This window comes from Barbatula barbatula, assembly GCF_947034865.1.
Source record: "Barbatula barbatula genome assembly, chromosome: 11".
Taxonomy (NCBI): Eukaryota; Metazoa; Chordata; class Actinopteri; order Cypriniformes; family Nemacheilidae; genus Barbatula; species Barbatula barbatula.
The window spans coordinates 16,701,450-16,721,971 of NC_136774.1; the positions used below are offsets into that span (position 1 = coordinate 16,701,450).

The 20,522-nt window shown below is 39.6% G+C and overlaps 3 protein-coding genes across 5 annotated transcripts; 2 read left to right on the forward strand and 1 right to left on the reverse strand.

Annotated features, from left to right (window-relative positions):
• The first annotated feature begins 257 nt into the window (after positions 1–257).
• Positions 258–14,414, forward strand: csde1 (cold shock domain containing E1, RNA-binding). Of its 3 annotated transcripts, none has more exons than XM_079467598.1 (20): positions 258–327; positions 2,151–2,869; positions 6,224–6,422; positions 6,639–6,805; positions 7,853–7,939; positions 8,014–8,111; positions 8,188–8,266; positions 8,387–8,515; positions 8,754–8,879; positions 8,997–9,212; positions 9,292–9,432; positions 9,506–9,679; positions 10,726–10,833; positions 10,984–11,159; positions 11,256–11,368; positions 11,450–11,569; positions 11,751–11,929; positions 12,027–12,190; positions 12,265–12,397; positions 12,647–14,414. In XM_079467598.1, exons 3-20 carry the CDS (start codon positions 6,224–6,226, stop codon positions 12,692–12,694), a joined length of 2,457 nt encoding a protein of 818 aa, XP_079323724.1. In that variant the 5' UTR covers positions 258–327; positions 2,151–2,869; the 3' UTR covers positions 12,695–14,414. The 3 variants fall into 3 exon arrangements, with proteins under 3 accessions (XP_079323724.1, XP_079323726.1, XP_079323725.1); XM_079467600.1 differs by having other exon boundaries at positions 267–327; positions 6,639–6,748; XM_079467599.1 differs by having other exon boundaries at positions 268–327; positions 8,014–8,108.
• On the reverse strand, positions 14,070–16,542 carry rassf11 (Ras association domain family member 11). Its single transcript, XM_079467601.1, has 3 exons — positions 16,442–16,542; positions 16,009–16,112; positions 14,070–15,926 (listed from the first exon to the last, which is right to left on the reverse strand). Exons 2-3 carry the CDS (start codon positions 16,109–16,111, stop codon positions 14,596–14,598), a joined length of 1,434 nt encoding a protein of 477 aa, XP_079323727.1. The 5' UTR covers position 16,112; positions 16,442–16,542; the 3' UTR covers positions 14,070–14,595.
• Positions 16,543–17,735: 1,193 nt separating this feature from the next.
• On the forward strand, positions 17,736–20,356 carry apex2 (APEX nuclease (apurinic/apyrimidinic endonuclease) 2). The gene is made up of 6 exons (XM_079466820.1): positions 17,736–17,939; positions 18,084–18,167; positions 18,371–18,551; positions 18,691–18,834; positions 18,998–19,067; positions 19,151–20,356. The coding sequence occupies exons 1-6, from the start codon at positions 17,825–17,827 to the stop codon at positions 20,246–20,248; spliced, it is 1,692 nt and encodes a 563-aa protein (XP_079322946.1). The 5' UTR covers positions 17,736–17,824; the 3' UTR covers positions 20,249–20,356.
• The last annotated feature ends 166 nt before the right edge of the window (positions 20,357–20,522 follow it).

Genomic DNA, 20,522 nt, shown 5'->3' on the forward strand with positions numbered 1-20,522 from the left:
ATGCAGCCACAGTTGCAAAATTATAGGCGCTTTGTTTACTTAAAAGTTATTAATCTGTGTCCATGAACGTGTGAGTCTGTATAAATACGTGAATCTCCAGCACAGCACATTAATGCCATCAAAAGAAACCTGAGGTTGGAGCTTCGAATGAAAGCATCATATGCCATTTAATCGACAGTATGCAAAACGTGACCCCTAACCCAGTTGCGTGTATCCCCACAGCGCCTTGTGTGCGGTGAAATATCGCGAGGATTCGTACAGCCCCTCACTACGTAATGTGCCGTGCTGCTTATGGCGGCGCTGGTGACAGTGCTGAAAGCTGTTGGGGTGAGTTTTTGTTTAAAATGAATAGTTAATGTTACTGTTTCGCACAGTTATGTGGCGTGTTTAGTGTTGGTTCTTGCTTTTTGGATAGTGTCTAACACTCGGTGCATTTTAACTGTTTAACGGTTTAGGGTGGGGACAGGGTTTCCTCTGCGTGCGTTGTAGCGTGTTAGCATGCTAGTCTAGGCTTTAGGCACAATTGATAGATGTGTGACGAATATTGAATTTAAATCCCAACACACATTTATATATGTCTCACCGTGTCCCCCTGTGAGACATTTGTACCACACATTTATATAAACGTCAGAGAACGTGCCAGACTCGCGTCTCGGCCCAGTGTGACCCGACAGTCGCTGTGTGTCTTTTGTTGTCGGGTTGAGTGATGATTAAAGCCCACCGGCTGCATCTGAAGATTTCACAAACAGTCGCTTGGCTTTATTCGAGTTAAACTTTAAATGCATCTCGCACGAAACCTAACGATAAGTACATGAATGTGACTTAATACTAATTCTGGTTGCGTTAAAAATGCCCAGTATAATTTTTACCTTTTTGTCAGAGGGTTTGTAAGAGAGGCTTAGCGACCACTCACTTGGTGAGAGTTAAACACCGTTTAACTAATATAGTTAAAGTGAAACTTCACACAGTATAGTGTATTAGTGTGGTCTTCTCTGAAATGACACTACCAGTGATGTTCTCTCTGGATGAACTCCAGATGGATCCGCTCCCAGCTGTTGCGTCATTTCAGTTGCATGTCCTCGTTTTGTCTTGCAGGAAAATGTCTACAGCGTGCTATTGACTGCACGAGATTGTCCTTTGCACTGCCTTCACCATTTAAAGGAATAGTTCGCCCCGAAATCAAAATGACTTTAATTTACCCACCCCATGCCATCCTATTTGTGTATGACATCTTTTTATAAGCCAAACGAAGAGCTGTGTTATATATAATATCTTCGCCTTACCTAGCTTGCAATACTGTTTACTAATACTCTGACCAATTTCGACAAAAGGTGCACTCATCCTTCCATTATTAAAGTGTCTATAAGGTTAATAAATGTCTAATGATGGAAAACATTGCACTTCTGAGAGAACGGTTACGACGAGATTTTTTTGCGATCGCTATATCTTACTTGAATATAAACAGACAACATATACCAAAATAAGTTAAGACATGGTGGCAGATCAATAATGTCGAATCGCAATGATTTTGTCACATTGTATTTGTTGACTGATCACAAAACACACAATTTACATGTTGATCTGAACTTTACATTTATTATTAAATGTGTAAAGCAGCGAGGTCTTACACATAAAATCAATGTATAACAAGGCTAGGGTATTTATCTGGTCGTATGTAAAATGGCACTTTCTTTTTCACTTCGATTTTGAATAGGCTCGTTCAATAAGATGTTATCTGCCCTGCGTTCAAGCTATGAAAACAAGCAATGAACTTGGCTGGCCTATATATAAGTTCCGAGATCCTTCCATCTCACGTGTAATAGAGTTGGAGACCTGAATGGTTGGCATGCTGGATATCTGAGGTTGTTGACTGCTTGAAAATAATGTATTCCATAAATACTACTGCTGAGACTTGTTGATCCTCAGCTTGTTTGTTCGGTCAGTTGCCCTTGCTGCTTTTGCACGAGGTCACTGAGAAATGTTATTTTTAGGCATGTGTATCAACAGGAGAATAACATGAGTTTTATCCTACATGGTGGAACATGATCGGATTTACAGGGGTAGAATATTACACTCCTAAATTTACTTTAGGGTCAGTATGTTTAATGTGGAATTATGTGTGATCTGATGTTTTGTTTCTCCCCCTACAGTATGAAGTGAAACAGATTTGATTTTGTACCATCTGAAACCTACTTCAAGTTCAGATCATCGATCGGTCAGAAGAAACATCAACAAAATTAACCAACATCCCCGAAACGACCCAATGGTACGACAACTCTGAAGACGAGACAAAGACGAAGAACTGCACTGCGACAACGAGATAACCAGAGCAACAAGAAACAACCAAACCAGCAAACCAAAGATTTAAGAAACAGAACCAGGCCGCAACAAACGTAGCAACCAGCCATCAACGTTATCGGCGAAGGCGAGACCTGATCTGAGACAAGAAGTTTGTGCCTACTCAACAGCTTTGATCAAGCACACGTCCCAACGCTGCACCAAGCCCTCTTCATCCTCCCTGCACCTGTTCCTCCTCTGGGGTGCGGAGAGAGCTGCTGTCTGCTAGTCTTTTTTTTCCATTTTTTACCTTTTTTCTGTCAATTGCAGACCGAATCCCTCCCTCCTTAATTTCCCCCAAACTTTTGTGTTTCCGTTCAAGTTTCCAAAAGCAGTTTTTCAGCAACTGCACTTGCCTTTTTATTTCGTTTTTTTTCTTTTGCCTTTTTGCAACTTTTGTAATTAAACGTGTGTTAGGAAGCTAAATCTTACAGGTGTGTGTGTGCGCGCGAGTGTGTGAACGGAGTCTAAAGGACCGTTTAATGATTTGATTGGTCCAAATCATTACAGCCTTACAAGACAACAGAACAAGGTAAGGCTTTTCTTTTCGAGTAATGATAAATCCTTATTAATGAACTGTTTTCTAAACTTCATAAGTGACTTATTTTAGAGTGACTATTGTTTATTGCTAGCATCTGTGTCTCATTCAACTCAATTTGTTTAAAGTGGCCCTAACTTACACAGTTTCTGTATATCATGTTTATCTTGAGTACTTACAGTTTAGTATCGCACCCTTCAAATATCAGCAGAGTCTTTAGTTTGATCACATTTATAAAAGACAGATACAGCTGTACGATTATTCCCAAAATACATGCAACGGGTGTGGGGCGAGGGGGCCGGAACTAAAGCACGTGTGTACATATTGCCAAGAAAACAGACAGTTTTACTCACCGTGTGTAGTTCACGTCTGACATCTCTTAGTGCTGGGACCGCCACTCCATCTATTAGTGTCTCAATTTTTCCAAATCCAGTGTTATATCCACAGTTTATTTAACATTCCTCACAGCTGAACTTCGTGAACGTAGTGCTTGCTCTCTCCATGGTTGATCCGTGGGCGTGTTGTGTGATTTTTCCGGAAAAATTGTCCAATAAGGGACTAAGAACAGTTGTTGTGAAACTATTTTTCATGTTCGGAAAAATCTTTCCGAAACCTGAAGGAACACTGGGGGAGTGTATCGAGCACAGAAATACTACGTAATACGTCCAAATCGTTTTTTGAAAAGTTAACCACGTTAAGCATAAAAAGACAGCACTTTTAACATTGTAAAGAAGTCAGATTGCATGACACACCATTGCAACACCCCTTTAATAGTTCAGTGGTAGAATGTTGGAAATAATGTTTGCTTTCCTTTTTTATTGGTTGTGATTGACGGAATGCTTCCTACAAAGGCAGCTTGCGTATAGAGCTGTGGATTTGTAGATCATAAAATGATGTTGGAATTCTTTGATGATATAACCTTGATATCATCTTCAGTCTTTGACATTTCTTAATATAAAAGTTAAATTGATGTAATGATTGAAATTATGCTCTAATTCTCACACACAGGGTCATATGTGATGTGTGTAGATTTTTTTGTGAAATAGTAGACCTGGCAACATAGTAAGTGCATCTCAAGTGCAAGTGTATCTTACTTGGTGAGTTAAATTTATACAAAACTACAGATATGCATCTTCAGAGGAGGAAAGGATTTTTCTTTTTGTCTGTTGAAGATTTATCTGTTCATGTTGTCTGTTGGGTCCTCACAAACTCACAGCCCATGACCTGTGCTGCTTTGTTCACTGGCTCTTTTTGTTGCCTCTCCCACAGTTTTCTCCCCTGCTCTCCTTTCTTCACCTTGGCAGAAATCCAGAGGTGATTTGTTTGGTGTGTAACAAAGGAGAGGGGAAAGTGAAGGGACAAGCTGCCACGCATCATTGGAGTTTAAAAAGTCTAGAAGCCAAAAACGTGCGTAATACGGTCAATTCCAGGTGTTGTAGAATTGGCCACCGTTTATGGGAGGATTATGGGTAGTCCCTGGAAAGGTTTTGTCGAGTTTACCTTGCCGGCATCGCCACCTGCAGCGTTCGTAAGTGCTGACCTGAACAGCACCTCGCCCGTCGGCCTCAGCCTGTCACCCTACGGCCGTTCCGTAAGTGCCTAGCCATCCGCCCTCTACCTTACTCCGTCTGTCCCGTCCCACGCTCCTCTCTGCGCTGTTCCTTCACTCCATCATCCTGATCAGCAGGCTTAGAGGCTGGCCTCGATCACATGCCCTAGACACGGTCAGAGAGGAGGCAAGGCATGGAATAGGGATGTAGCCATCGGAAGGAACAATATAACATTTTGAATGTTTAAGAGTGTTAAAATGATAAAATATCAAATCAATAAGTATAAGTTATTTTCCTGTTCATCTTCAAAATGGCAAACATCTGCTCTTTGATTGATTTGAGTGATAAATGGTAACTGAATTGGATGTTTTTAGTCACTTGTGTCTCAGCTGGATGTGCATCTATAAGACTTCGGTGTGATCATTTTGAGTATATCTTTACCATTTATTGATGTGAAAGTCCTGTGTCTGTTGTTGTAGAATGGCCTGGTGGTCGAGGCTGGTCGAGTCTGTTTCATCTAGCCATTTGCTGTTACCATTTAGTCCATTTCTAATCACTTCATTAAACTAACACATCATTGTGTTTTCCTTAAGCATGTCTACCAGCACAGGCCAATGAATCTGAGTTAAACCAGTTCACACCACCAACAAAACTGAGCAACAAATCACAAAGCTATTTACCCTTTTATTCGCGTATTCCTGAACGAAAGCAAATTGAGCTCTAACCATTCACGTGCTGTATTTATGCGCTGGGTGCTGAAATGTAACCGATATGTCGTCATAATATTTCTGGAATGAAGCTATGAAAGTAAAATGTTGAGGTAGTGAGGCCAGGTGTACCATAGGAAAGATCATATTCATCTAGTTTAAGCGGTTGCTGGTTGTAGATGTTTATCCACGGGTTATCCCCCCTCTCCTTTTGTTTGGAATTGCCAGCACCTTAAAGTAACAAAGCTGTATTCCTGAATCCGCACCTCGGGTAGTTGGTGTGATGTGTGGTCACATCATATCGAGTATACTAAATGTTTTTTATAAGTATAATACCCACCTTTCCCCCAGTGCCCCATCACCCCCTATCCTCGCCTGAAGATGGAAGTCCCTGATGCCCCAGTCACTGACCCCACCCCTTCCACCTCAAGCCAGCCAATCCCTCGCTCTGCTTCTCTCTCATGTCATTCCTCCCGTGCAGCAGGGGGCAAAAAGCAAAAGCGAACACCCCTGTACCAGCGATCTGTAAGTGGGCATGATGGGACGGTGTGTGCTCCAGTCCCTATTTCCTAGTGTGTGCCGGGCCCCATAGTCCTCACTGGCAGTAAACACCTGACCCTGTAACAGCATGCTTTATAAAGTTGAGGTTAACAGATCTGACCACATGCCTGGTGACTGTTCCCTTTCAATTCACTTGGTGTGCTGTTTGATTGTCCACAGGAAAATATAGGTTTAGCCAAGAGTTTGTGTGAGATCTAATATCTGACTGCATGAAATTAACATCTAGGTTTGGTAGGAATTTGAGGGAGAGATTGTGAAGTTCTTTTTTAGGTTTGTGCAGGTTCATTAGATGTAACCGACTTAAACCTTTTACTTGAAATTGATGGTAATAAAGCGATGCTATTGATTTGTTCTTTTGTCAGCCGAATTTCTTAGACCTTCTTTCCTTGAGTTAATTTTCATATTAAGTAGATTTCCCAATTTCATCCCATTTTACCATTTCCACACTTGTTGATGAGGAGTTGGATCTGTGGAAGGACTAAATGTTTAATAAGTGCGGTTTTAAAATCATCTTGCCGCTTTTCCCACAGATGAGTTTTGATCCTAGTCTGCTGCATAATAACGGCCATGGCGGCTTTGCCAACGGGACTGGCATGGGTATCCGTGAGACAGGCGTGGTGGAGAAGCTGCTGGCGTCATACGGCTTCATTCAGTGCTCTGAGAGACAGGCCCGCCTCTTCTTTCACTGCTCTCAGTACAATGGCAACCTTCAGGAGCTTAAGATCGGAGGTATGAGCTGCACACCAGTCTCACACAGTGTCTACACAGGACGCGGCACGATGCTTGGTCTAATCGGATTGTCGCACTGCATCAAGTGTGGACAAAATTGTAAATTAAAATGCATTATTTTGTTGCATCGGCGTAGACCCTGTGTAAGTCTCAATATTGCAGTGTCCTCTTGAAGCAGTTAACCTCTTTATGGTTGTTTGTCCCACCCCTTTTTAGATGATGTGGAGTTTGAGGTGTCGTCTGATAGACGTACCGGCAAACCAATCGCGGTGAAGCTGGTAAAAATCAAGGCAGAAATGTTGCCAGAAGAGCGAATCTCTGGGCAGGTGGGGCCTGACTTGCACGCCTCTCCTTTAACTGTGCTGCATGGTTTTATTCATCCAGTTAAGGAACACATTTTTCTTTCGTGTTTTATCGTCTTTGTCCCATTAATGTCTGTTGTTGTTGTTGTTGGAGTTTCAAGCTCATTTTTAATCCATATCGACTTGGCAAACAAAATAATATTTGCAGGAATAACTGACAGGAGATGCACTTTGCTGTGCTTAAACTAATTTTAATCTTAATACGATTTGTGGGTTCACAATGAGCTTGGTTGTCTTTTTGTTGTCTTGTTGGGGGGATATTCATCTTCATTTACTAAGCAGTTATAAGAGGGAATATCTTAGTTTATTTGTGTGTAACTGTTCAACATGCTTACATTAAGAGTAATTCTAAGGCTGGTGTATTCAACACTAATGTACAGTCAAAACCAAAATTATTCAGATACCAGATATAATTGTGATGTTTTTTACTAGTGGGGGCAGGAGACTTGTTTATTTATGGAAGGGAGGATAGCAAAATATGTAATCTGTGACATATTATACCCCGAAATCTTCATACAGTGGACTACCAGTAAAATTGATAGAAATTTGGGACCAAATTATTCAGACACTTTGACCTGACCATGTTTTGCTTAAGTGTTTTTTTTTTATTGCTAATACAACATTATTAAATTTACATTTATTCATTTGGCAGTTGCATTATCCTATACATTTATACATGGGTATGTGCAATCCTTTAAATTAACTTTAACAGCTGGCAGCTCTTCAACCTAATCCATTACACATTTCTATAGAAGTTGGCAAGATGAACTTGTTCTGACAGTTTAACACAGTTTCTTGTCATATTTTATTACCATTTTCTAAACCATAGCAAATAAACTGTGATAATGTGAGAAGTTAAAGGTGTCTGAATCAATTTTGGTTTGACTGCAAGTCAAGTCTTTAGTTTTTAAGTTCGAAGTGTTACTAATGTTTCACTTCTCCAGAAAATGTCTTAACATCTGTGTTCAGGAAACTTTTCTGTAGGATATTAGCACGGTTAGGTGATTATGTCTCTTATCGTTTCAGTCTCTAACCTTGTCTGTCTGTCTGCACTTTCACTTGATTTAGGTAGTGTCAGCTATCCCTTCTCACTTGGATGGGAAATCTGCACCTGGCCAGGTGCCCACAGGCAGCGTGTGCTACGAGAGGAATGGGGTTGGTGTCTTTATCCTTTGCGTGTCTACTTTTTTTGTAATATTCCCTCATGACAATTTTTAATCTTCTTACAGGAAGTGTTTTATTTGACTTACACCCCTGAAGATGTGGAAGGAAACGTTACTTTAGATACTGGAGATAAAGTCAGCTTTTACATGGAGACCAACAAGCAGTACGTTGATCCATAACGTATGTTGATTGTCCCATTTCATAATTTACTATAACAAAATTCTATGGTTTTCTTTCAGTACTGGTGCTGTTAGTGCCCACAACATTGTGTTGAAGAATAAACAGTCAAGATGCCAGGGAGTGGTCTGTGCTACCAAGGTACGAGTCATGTGTAGATCTGTTATTGAAGGAAAGATTACAAACATCAGAGCTGACCCAATTAACTGATCTCGGGTCACAAACACTTCAGATCTTATATGCTTCTGTTGTGTCTTGCAGGAGGCCTTTGGATTCATTGAGCGAGGAGATGTGGTGAAGGAGATTTTCTTCCACTACAGTGAGTTTAAAGGAGATCTGGAGGCCTTGCAGGCTGGAGATGATGTGGAATTCACCATCAAGGAAAGAAACGTAAGCATCCTTGGGTGAATTTTTTTATATCTAAAGGCACTCAATGAAACAATCTTCATTCCTCACTGATTTCCTTTCAAAATAACAATGAATTCATAAAAATGATTTGCATATTTTCTGAAGTTGCTGTAATAGTGGATCCTTTATTTATGGTCATGTCACTAATTTAATATTTTTATAGTTTCTTTTTGAGACCGTTCAAAGCACAAAGTGAGTAAAAAGTGTTATTGTCTTACAGGGAAAGGAAGTGGCTACTGATGTGAGACTGTTGCCTCAGGGAACTGTGATTTTTGAGGACATCAGTATTGAAACCTTTGAAGGCACTGTAACAAAGATTATTCCCAAGGCTCCCAGCAAGAATCAGGTTTGTGTTCAAGCTTGTCGTCGGTCTTCACAGACTGTGATAATGTTCCCATATAGTTGTGATTATTCTAGAATGTTTAAATTCATTAAACCTGAATACGGTGTTTGTATTGCTCAGAATGATCCTCTGCCTGGGAGAATCAGTGCCAGAATTAATTTCACTGACAAAGACCTGCTATTTGGGGAGAAGGACACCAAGTCCAAAGTGACGCTGCTGGAGGGTGACCATGTCCAGTTCAATATTTCCACCGATCGCCGAGATAAACTGGAAAGGGCGACAAACATTGAAATCCTCCCTGATGCCTTTCATTTCACCAAGGAAAGCCGCGAAATGGTGCGACTGGAAAACATTAAGTCCTGTTTGTCCTTCTGTCTGGCTTTCTTTCTAATGATTTGTCTGTCTCTTTCACAAGGGTGTGATAGCTGCCATGCGCGATGGTTTCGGCTTCATCAAGTGTGTGGACCGTGATGCTCGAATGTTCTTCCATTTCAGTGAGGTTCTGGAGGAGAGCCAGCTGCACATTTCTGATGAAGTGGAGTTCACTGTTGTTCCTGTGAGTTCCTAAACATCACACACTGTACTTGATGTACTGATGTAGTTATATGACACCAACCTGCTTTCACCAGGACATGCTGTCAGCTCAGAGGAATCATGCCGTGCGGATCAAAAAACTACCCAAGGGCACAGTGTCATTCCACACCCAGTCTGAGCTGCGTTTTGTCGGGGTTTTGGAGAAAGAAGCTGTGCCTGCCACCACAAGTACCACCAAGAACTCCAGCCCCAGCAAGGCCAAAGATAAGGTGTGCTAGCTTTGCAGATTTACTAGACATTTCTTCATATTTACCACTAAAAAAAGAAAACTCTTTGGTGCAGATTTACTAGACATTTCTTCATATTTACCACTAAAAAAAGAAAACTCTTTGGTGCATATTTCTTCCTCTAAAATAAATTGGACACACAGGGCGCTTGCTAATTTCTTCCGTCCCTAAACAAATTCTACATTCTGCATCTTCTCCTTTACTCAACTTCACTTGAATGTGGAACATTGCAGTAGAGCTTTAAGGTGTTACAACAAAATGATACTTTCAGTTTTCTGACATTCTTTCCTATCTCTCCTCTCCTCTTGTTTTTGAACCATGCTCCTCTTAATTAGAAAAAGGACAAGGTAGGCTGCTATACTGCATGCTGCCTCTCCTCCACAGCGTAGACTTTTTATTAATATCAGTTTATAGAAGAGGAGTGTTTAACTTTTGTTGAAGTGGCATGTTTGTAAAGCGTGACCAGCCTGTGTTTTAGCCCTGTTAGTGTATAATTTTTTTAACTTGCCTTCTGCCTGCTAATTGAGTCGTCAAAATTCAATGCAGATATTATCTGCCATTATTAGAAACAACAGATGTGTTTAATCTTTTGTTTTTTTTATTTTTAAGGCCAAAGTTGAAAACGTCAGTTTGATGTGTTTATGACTGTTTGGCTCACAAGGCCTGTTGGCATTGATCTAATTGCTTTCAATCATACACATTAACCTCATAACCATGCCAACTCAACCAATGTCTGCATTTTTTGCCTCTTTACTTATTGTGTAAATGCACATGTCTTCATGCTTGTTTCTCAAGGTTTGGTTTGGAGCATTAATTGCTGAGACAAATGCTTGTTCCCTTGTGGTTCAAGTATCTGCAGTCTCATGCATTACCACATTTAACAACATGCTGCGTTTTTGATGATCCGTAGACTGGCGTCTTACACAACACATGTTTTTGCACAGCTAGGGCTGTTCGGTATACTGAAAATGTTGAATGTAATAACATTTGGTACATGAGTGAATGTTGAGTCTGTGTGATTTCAACAGGAAGCAGAGGAAGGCTTGATTGTATATGAAGAAGATGGGGTAAAGAACACTATTCCCTACCATGTTAAAGACCTGGAGGGAGGCATTTACCCACAGCTTGGAGACAAGGTACTTTTGGACTGGAACAGTGTCTCTCTTAGAAATTTGGAACACCCCTTTTATTATGCAGCACTTTAAGATGAAAATTATTGTGTTGCCCAAATGTGGAAGCACCATTCTGATCACTTGAGTCATCCGTAAACCCCTTATGTCCACTAGCTGGAGTTCTCCATCAGTGAGGTGAAACGGACCGGACAACAAAGTGCTGTATCCATCAAGGTCTTAAATCGAGCTGTTGGCACCAAAAGGCTTCTAGGATACATAGCCACACTGAAGGATAACTTCGGCTTCATAGAGACAGCCAATCACGATCAGGAAATCTTCTTTCACTACAGGTGCTGGATGTTTCCCATTGATGGTTTTACCTCATGTTAATATTGTGGTGTTTTTTTGTTTTGTATTTTAAATTTAATTCTGTGATGTCTATACAGTGAGGTGTGTGGAGATGTGGATAACCTGGACCTGGGCGATTCAGTGGAATACATGCTGTCCAAAGGCAAGGGAAACAAAATAAGTGCTGAGAAGGTCTCCAAAATTGCTGCTGGTATGTTTTTCATTTGTTGCTATTTTAGAAAGTTACTTTATATGAGGTATTTTATAGAAATTTGTATAATGTTTGTAACAGTGAATGGAGTGGGAGAGGATATCAGTATTACAGTGTTCCTTGGGAAAGTGGTCCGACCCCTGCGCAGTGTGGATCCTTCTCAGACTGAGTATCAAGGCCTCATTGAGATCACAGATGATGGTGAGCGATGCAAGCTGTTGACCTTGTTTGTATTCTCATTTGCAATCTTAGTTTATCATCAAGTCTCTAGCCTCAGTCTGCATGTATATTTTTAGTCTCTGGTTTTTAACACCTCATTAGAAGTGTTAATATTTGCACTCAAATGTGATAAAAAGATATTCTCTGATCAATCTTTTACCAGGTTCCGGTAAGGGTCAGAGTTATCCGTTTGGCATTGTTGGTGTGGGAAATAAAGGCGACTGCCTGCAAAAGGGTGAGATGGTGAAGTTCCAGGAGTGTACGGTGCCCCAGACAGGACAGAAAATGGCCTGCAACATCATGCCTCAGCGCAGAGCTCTGGTGGAGTGTGTCAAAGATCAGGTATGTCTAAAAATGCCTTTTAGAAACATAAAAATCTATGTTGATTCTGGTACAATAAGGACACCAGCTGACTTTGATCTGGATTTTGTGTCCTCAGTTTGGTTTCATCACATATGAAGTTGGAGAAAGCAAGAAGCTGTTTTTCCATGTAAAGGAGGTGCAGGACGGTTTGGAACTGCAGGCCGGAGATGAAGTGGAATTTTCTGTTATCTTCAATCAACGCACAGGCAAATGTAGTGCCTGCAATGTCCGCAGAGTCAGGTGATTGTCATCTTGTTTGTTAATGTTCAGTAGATTGTTGGTTCCCTTAATCTAACTATGAAATGTAATTCCAGTGAGGGTCCCAAACCAGTAGCAACACCTCGACCTGACAGACTGGTCAATCGCTTGAAGAGCATCACTCTGGATGATACCAGTGCCCCCCGTCTGGTTATTATCAGACAACCACGTGGCCCCGACAATTCAAAGGTAAACGTGTGTATTGTTAAGGTTTACTTTTTCAGTCAAGCAGTACTTTCTAGTTCATTGTTCCTTACAGTGAGTTTCTTTTATATCCTTCACACAAAACCATATGCAATATCATGCAGAATATGCTACACAAAACTTGAATACATGCTATTTGAATAAAAATGTTCTTAAGCTACTGCGTTACAAATAAGATTAATGATTTACAAACTATTTTATACCTGTTCTCATTGAGTGGTTTTGTTCACACAGGGCTTCAATGTAGAGAGAAAATCACGCCAGCCTGGTGTTACTGACTGAGTACTGTTCACCCCTCTCCTCCTGAGCGCGGAGGAACACCTCGAGAAGAAAAGCAATCAAAGAGGAACGTAGAAAAGGATTTGTGTGTGCCTCTCTGACCCATTATTTCTCTCAGCCACATACACAATTCACACGCATTAAGATATACATCAAGACTTGAAACTTGGCACGCACGAAGACACACAAGTCCATTTCTCTGTCCTTTTTTTCATGCTCAAGAAAATTGTCATCTCTTTTTGTCTCCATTGTATGGATGATATTCCTGTGCGGCGGTTATTTGGACAAAAGCCCCACATGTTGTATGAAAGTGTGTTTGTGGTATTCATCACTCGTTGGGTAAAAGAGAACCTGAAAGGATATGATTGTTATGCAGAGGATGAGAGGGGAAAAGGGTTATCAGTTGGCACACCGGTTTGGGTTGGTGTGTAGGGACTGTTTGACCCATTTTCATTTCTGCTGATGATGATATGCCAGGAATTCTGCATCTGCTACCGGGTGAGGGGCTTGTTGTTTTAGAATAGCTTTTCTTGTCTGTGTTTTGGCTTCCGTACTCTTCCTGTATCACTTGAATCATTTTCCTTATGTTGAGTTACTCACCCAGCCGTAGCTGAGATATTTCTGTGCTCTTATGGGCGAGAAATAAACTAGGTTGCTTTCACTCATTTTTCTACACCCGATTCCATTTCTAGAGTAGCTTTTAATATGACATGAATCTGAAAAAGTAAAATGAATGACTCTGGGCTCAGAATTTGTGTTTGGTTTTTTGATAGTCAAAATTTCACAAAGTTGGCGTTTTCTCTAAAGGAGCGGTTTTAAAATTCTGATTTTGCAAGTTCAGCTTGTATTTTCGGGCAAGTGCAGAATTCCTAATGGCATCTTGTAGCCTACAGTTCTTTATATAGTTTTTTCCTCCTTGCACATGTACTTTCCCTCTCTTTTCTTTTGAGTTCTGTTTAATGTCTGCTAATAAGTAAATCAATAAAACGGTGCCTAAAAACAAGCAAAACACAAAATGAAAAAAACTATCCCTAAACAACCACCAAATTGTAAATCATGGTGAGTTTCCCTCCAAATAGAGAACACTGGTGTGCATCCCCATACCTGTGGGTTGAAATACACCCTTGTCTTATGTGCTTTTACTTGGGTGATTATTGTGAAAACCTAAAAACGAGCAAAGCTGTGTAACTTTTAAAATGTGGGGAAGCGTAACTAGTTACATTAAAATGAGTGCGAATTCATTTGAAGTGGATAGATTATTTGCAGTGCTTATGACACATGAAGCTGTTGCTGTCATGAATATTCTCTGCACCCTGGGTTTGTGTGAACCTCAAGGTTCTCCTGTATACTTTTGGTAATGGTCTTGAATGAAACAATTGAAATAAACATTTTATGAGAATCAATAATGTTTTAGATTTCATTTTTTAACAGCAGTATAGGACTTGTTTTTATCATGGTTTTCAATGTTTATCATGGTTTAAATGGTGGTGTTAAACATACATTTACATAACTGTGTATCCTGAAGTCCACAGTCAATGCAGCCATCTACCAGGACATTTTAGAGCACTTCATGCTTGCTTCTTTTTTTTAGACATTTTTGTTTAAAATATTATTTTTCTATTGATCTTGTTATATTCAAATTTTCCGAGACACTGAATTTTGTGTTTTCATCATCTGTAAGCCATAATCATAACAATTTCAAGAAATAAAGGCTTGAAATATTTCACTCTGTGTAGTGAATCTATATAATATATGGGTTTCACTTTCTTCAAATGAGTTACAAACAATATTGACCTTTTTCAGGATATTCTAAGTAATTGAGATGCACCACTTCATATTTTTCATACAAATATTATTCTGGATGTGATTAATCGTTTGACAGCCCTAGAAAGTACACAGACTGCTTAAACACTAGTGCCTCCAATGTGGATGGTGATTTCAGAGCGGTGTATCTTAGGTTTAGCCACTGTTTGATTCTGAGACCATCGTGTCCACCACTCCCTCAGGTCTGCTGGTCCATTCAGTGGAGGATGTGATATCTGATTTGCAGAAACAAACACATACGGTACGTCGGAGTTCAGTGTTGTGACCACCCTTTTCGTTTCACCATTTCCTTGCGATGTGTCCACAGAGCTCTCGGTTTGTATGACGCTTTGCTCCATATGCTGCAATTCAGGATATGCATCTGTTTGTCCAGTCAGATTTTCATGATCATTTTGCTGCTGCTCAAAGTTTAGATCCACCGAAAGCAGTTTCTCTTTGTACTCCTTGATTTTGGATTTGCATTTTTCTGCTTCCTCTTTTATCTGAAAGAACTGCTGCTGCAGGTCTCTCTCAAACCCTTCCTCTGCCTTCAGCTCGTTCAGCCAAAACTTGAGCTGTTCCTCATCCTCTGAACCTGAATTCTGTTTGGCGGCTTGTTTGTCCTCAAGTTCACGGATCTGCTGGTCGGTTGAACCGATGTTAATCTTTAATTCTTGCAGACTAGCCTGTTGTTGTATGATCAGTTGTCGTAATGCTACAATCTCCTCACTGTCAGTTTTATGACTGCTTCTCATCTGAACCACAGGAACTAACCGCTTGTCTGTTCTGATGGCCTTCAAATCCTTCTCCACGACTTCTTTTCTGTCTTCCTCTCTTCTCGGCGATAAGCGACTCACATCATTGCGTCTTCCACGGTTCCCAAGGCAACTGATCAAAGGCTGGTGCAATGCCACCCTATTCTTATCCTTTTTGGCCTTTCCCTTTGCTACCCCAGAGGTTAGAGAGCTCTTGGTTGGTTTCAAAGATGTGCTATCTAAATGCTCATTTCCTTTATTGCCCTCCTTGTTTTTCCCCTTATCTCGTCCTGATTGCTGTTTGCCGCCTCTGCCCAAGTTTTCCAGCCAGCCCCATGCTTCCTCCATTAGCGTCAGTGACTTCCTCTTGGGTCTCTTTGGTTCCTCAGGGGCTGGCTCAGACTGGAGGCAGAGATGTGATAATGGTGGAAGACTCTGGCGCTGAAGGGCGACTACCCCACTGTCTCTTCGGCCCCTCTCTGCTACTGCTCGCCTCATTTGGGCCCTGGGTTGAAATGATTCTTCCCCGAGGGACGGGCCGATATGTTTCAAAATGAGCTGCACTTCTTTAGCCTGCCCACCATATTTCTCCAAAGACTCCAGGAGACATTCATCTGGAGTCACTGTACGCTCGTATTCTTTAAACTTCTCTTGTAGAGTATATCGCCCGGTGCGACCTAAAAGTGGGAAACATCAAAAGTGTTATTACTTGATGTTAATTGTTTTTGTGTATGTGGAAGAGATAAATGATGTACTTACCCAGTGCCTGTGCTAAAGCGATGACCACCTCCTGACATGTTGTGTTTTTAGTTACTTCACAAACAATACGCTGGACTCCTTCAACATACACCTTTACCTCCATTCTGGAGGATAAATACATAGTTCATTTCAGACTTACGTTTTGGAGCATCTTGTTCAGATGAAAACAAACTTACCAAAACCATACACCAATCTATCATATGTTGAACAAAAATATTTTTTGATGTCCATTATTTATAGTAGCCTGAAACTTGAATGTTGATTTTAATAAACATTTTAAAATGAAACATATATGTTTATAATATATTTATCAAATGCTTTACATATTCTGTGATGCATTCACAAACGTGTGCCGTCCTACACTTATTTGGAAAGTTTACAATGAAAAATTAACGTACTCTGACTGAATTTTGTTATGAAAGTTGAATTGTACCTGTTATTCTTATGATCAAAATATTCTATCAGATGAAAAGGACCTGTAGCAAAATCCTTGTATTAAGATCCGAGGCAGTTCTGTATATGGAAACTCTGCTTGTCATCCTTGAGTTAGCTGGATGTTCAAACCCTTCCCCTTTGTAAACATTCAGATCAACACTGATAAGCCTTCTGCAGAAGTTGTTGTGTCTGTTTGTGTGGCGCATAATTTCCCCAAAATAAATAATTTTAAATGAGAATGTGAGAAAACATGTTTTTATTGGCCTTAATACAAGCATCCTAAACATTTTTATATGTATTTGTTCAAATAAATATACACAATGAATTTACCTCAAATCTTTATATTATTATTAAAATATTCATTTTATTTTAACTTTAATATTGAAATCACATATTTATTTTTTTGCATTGAATATGACCAATTTTAACATTTAAAAAAAATTCACCTATATTTTTTCTAAAGAAAAGGATACATGGGACTCTTAATAAAAACAACTCATATACAATAAGGGTTAAATAGACACGCAAAGATTCGGTTAAAGGAATAGAGAATCGAGAAATATATTTTAGTTTTTTATTATTCCTTCTTATTCTTATTGTATTTTATTGAACAAAGATATACAGGGGATAGATAACATATAGAAAAAGGAAATAATATATCAAACTAAATAATAATAAACAAAGAGATTATTTACAATACATATATGTATAAAAATAAATAAACACATAATTATTAATAAATAAATAAAAGATAATAATTAAATAAAATAAAAGTGTCACAAACAAGAATCAACAGGCAATATTCCTCATAAGGAAATAATTTCATTGGAAGTGTGGTTTATAGCTTTCCTGTTAAGTGAAGAAGAAGAATCATAGTAACTTTACAGTGAAATACACCACAAAGATTAATTAATTTTAACATTTCATCCATTTCCTTTGACCCTGTCTCCAAGATCAACAACAATATATTAACTACAACTAAACTTCTGACAAGAATCTTCCTAATTCAATAATAATTTCATGTAATATTATTGAGCTCCATACCTCCATATTTGTGATCTTCACATTTTGAATCCATGTAATTACAATATGCCTCAATCAAATATAAACATTTTGGGGAAAAAGATTAAACAACCCATTCAAAAACTCAAAGATCGCAATCATTTTTTATTATTAGCACGTTCAGATGGTTCCATATAATACTCATATGAGGGGTACTCAAATACTCAAAATGCAAGCAGACAAACTTCCAGAGATTTTATTAATATGAATGATAGCAAATATGGGGCTTTTATTTTGAAATTGTTAAATTTCCTCTTCTAAGGTCAAAAGGCAAATGTTTTGTCTGTTTATATCATCCAACGTTGTTTGACAGATAAACATGAAGATTGTAACATGGAACATAAATGGGATACGAACCTTCAAAACGGGCATCAAGAAAATTCTGGATTCATTTGATGCTGATATAATCTGCGTCCAAGAGACTAAAGTTACTCGTAAGTGTTGTAAAGGACCGCGGGATTTCGAATGGTCTCCGACGCTGTAATGAAGGCCTATTTATAGTGAATTATACCATACAATATCCACCTTTGACTATTGGATTATCTTGAACACTATCGACTGCATGTCTTTTTTCCCAGGTGACCTGCTGGATGAAAATACAGCGATTGTGGATGGCTACAATTCTTATTTTAGTTTTAGCCGAGGACGAGGTGGATACTCCGGTAAACCAATTTTTAGTATCACAGTGTGTGTGGGTGTGTGTTGCTCGAACCAAAGTCAGTATAACGAGGGCATTTTATTTAATACATGGCTGGTTTCACTGCAGATATAGTTTCTATTTTAATTTTATTATTATTTCCACTAATGTGTTCTTAAAACCATGTCACAACTGATTAAAAACATCTTCATTTTTGGTCATGGTCAGGTGTCGCAACCTACTGTAAAGATAGTGCTACTCCATTCCTGGCAGAGGAAGGATTGACAGGTCTGCTCATCACTCATGAAGAGGCTGTAGGTTGCTATGGTGACCAGCTTGAGTTTTCAAGTGAAGAGTTGCTGGCCTTAGACAATGAGGGAAGGGCTGTCATCACCCAGCATCACTTCACGTACGTTTAGGGAATCTAAAGATGTTGTGATGTTACCATAATTTATTTTACTAGCATTTTATTTTACAAACGTTTAAAATAGACTCTTCTTCATCTGAGTGCATTTATTGATATCAATTTTGAGATGTTTTTTTCTCAGTGGTGCAGATGGACCTCAAAAGTTGACTGTGATTAATGTTTACTGTCCACGAGCTGATCCAGACAAACCTGAGAGAAAACAGTACAAGCTCCAGTTTTATAAGCTTCTCCAAAGCAGAGCTGAAGCCATCTTGCGCTCAGGAAGGTAAGAACGAAAGAACACAACTTGCGCAAAAGCCTTTAAATAGACACAAACATTTATTAGTTATAAGTGGCACGTTATTATTTAGATATTACCTCGTTCTTCTCATTTAATCACACTCTCATTCAAGATTCATGTTCTTTTTTATCAATGCATCACTCTTCAGTCATTTAATCGTTTTGGGGGATGTGAACACCTCTCATCGACCCATAGACCACTGTGACCCAGATGATGTGGCAAGTATTTTGGCCATGTTTCTCCATTATCCTCTCATGCTAAGATAATACAAACCTAATCATATTATTTCAATGTCATTTAGGATAACTTTGAGGATAATCCTGGGAGAAAGTGGCTGGACCATTTCCTGTCTGCAACATCAGAAAATTGTGACACTGAAGATGAATTTGGAGATATCTCGCAGAAATCTGCCCCGGGTGGCAAGTTTGTTGACAGCTTCCGTCATTTCCACCCAAAGCGGTCTGATGCCTTCACGTGCTGGTCCACAATGACAGGTGCCAGACAGACCAACTACGGCACACGTATCGATTACATCTTCTCCAATCGCTTTCTGGTGGAGAACGTCTTCAGTGGAGTGGACATCATGCCAGAGGTAGAGGGATCCGATCATTGCCCTGTATGGGCACAACTTAGCTGTACCCTCCTGCCTAGTACCAAGTTCCCACCTCTATGCACACGTCACATGCCAGAATTTACTGGCAGACAGCAGAAACTTTCACGTTTTTTTATCAAGGTTTCTGAAAAACCGAACCTATCTAAAGGCTCTAAGCAGAGTCTTCCTGGATCACAGGAGCCTGGGGAGATTATTGAAAACTTGAATCCTTTGGTACAGGCGAACAATATGATAAAGAAGAGACCAGCAGATAAAGAAGCAGAGACCAATGCACACAAAGCTAAAAAGAGCAAGTTGACAAAAACAGAAAGTAAACCCAAAGGTAACATTTTAGCTTTCTTTAAGCCCAAACAAACACCGCTGTACCCTCCCAGTCCCGAATTAAACACAGACCCAGGTAGTGAGACCTCAGGGTGTCTAACCAATGCTAAACTGACTGATGACACAGACTGCAATTCTACCCAGACCAAAAGCAGTGATGTGCCTACAGACACATGTGTCTCCATGGTAACAAAGACAAAAAATCTGGATAAAAAGGACAAGGAAACTGCACCTGTAGAGATCTGTAGCAAGGGGTCGTGTTCTAGCTTTTGGAAAGAGGTTTTGCACGGACCCCCTCAGCCACCTCTCTGCAAGTCACACAATGAGCCCTGTGTGCTACGGACTGTAAAAAAGGCAGGACCTAATCTGGGCCGTCAGTTTTTTGTATGTGCCCGTCCTCAAGGCCACGCTTCCAATCCTCAAGCCAGATGTAACTTTTTTGCCTGGGTTGATAAAGGGAAATAGTTTTGTTTAATAGTTTGTATTATATGTAGCTTTTATTTGACAAATTAAATAGAATAAATACATTTTACTGATCAAATAAATAATAAAGAGCATTGTTTTTCAGCATGGGATCTGTTGTTGGTATATTTTTTACCCTCAAATACTGAGTGTATAGTTTCTTTCTGGTTCACATCTTACATTTTCTTGGTCATTTAATTTGTAGGAAGCAAAGACATAATCCAAGTAGGAAGACATTGTTCAGAGGCATGGTATGATTGTATTAAATCAAAATTAA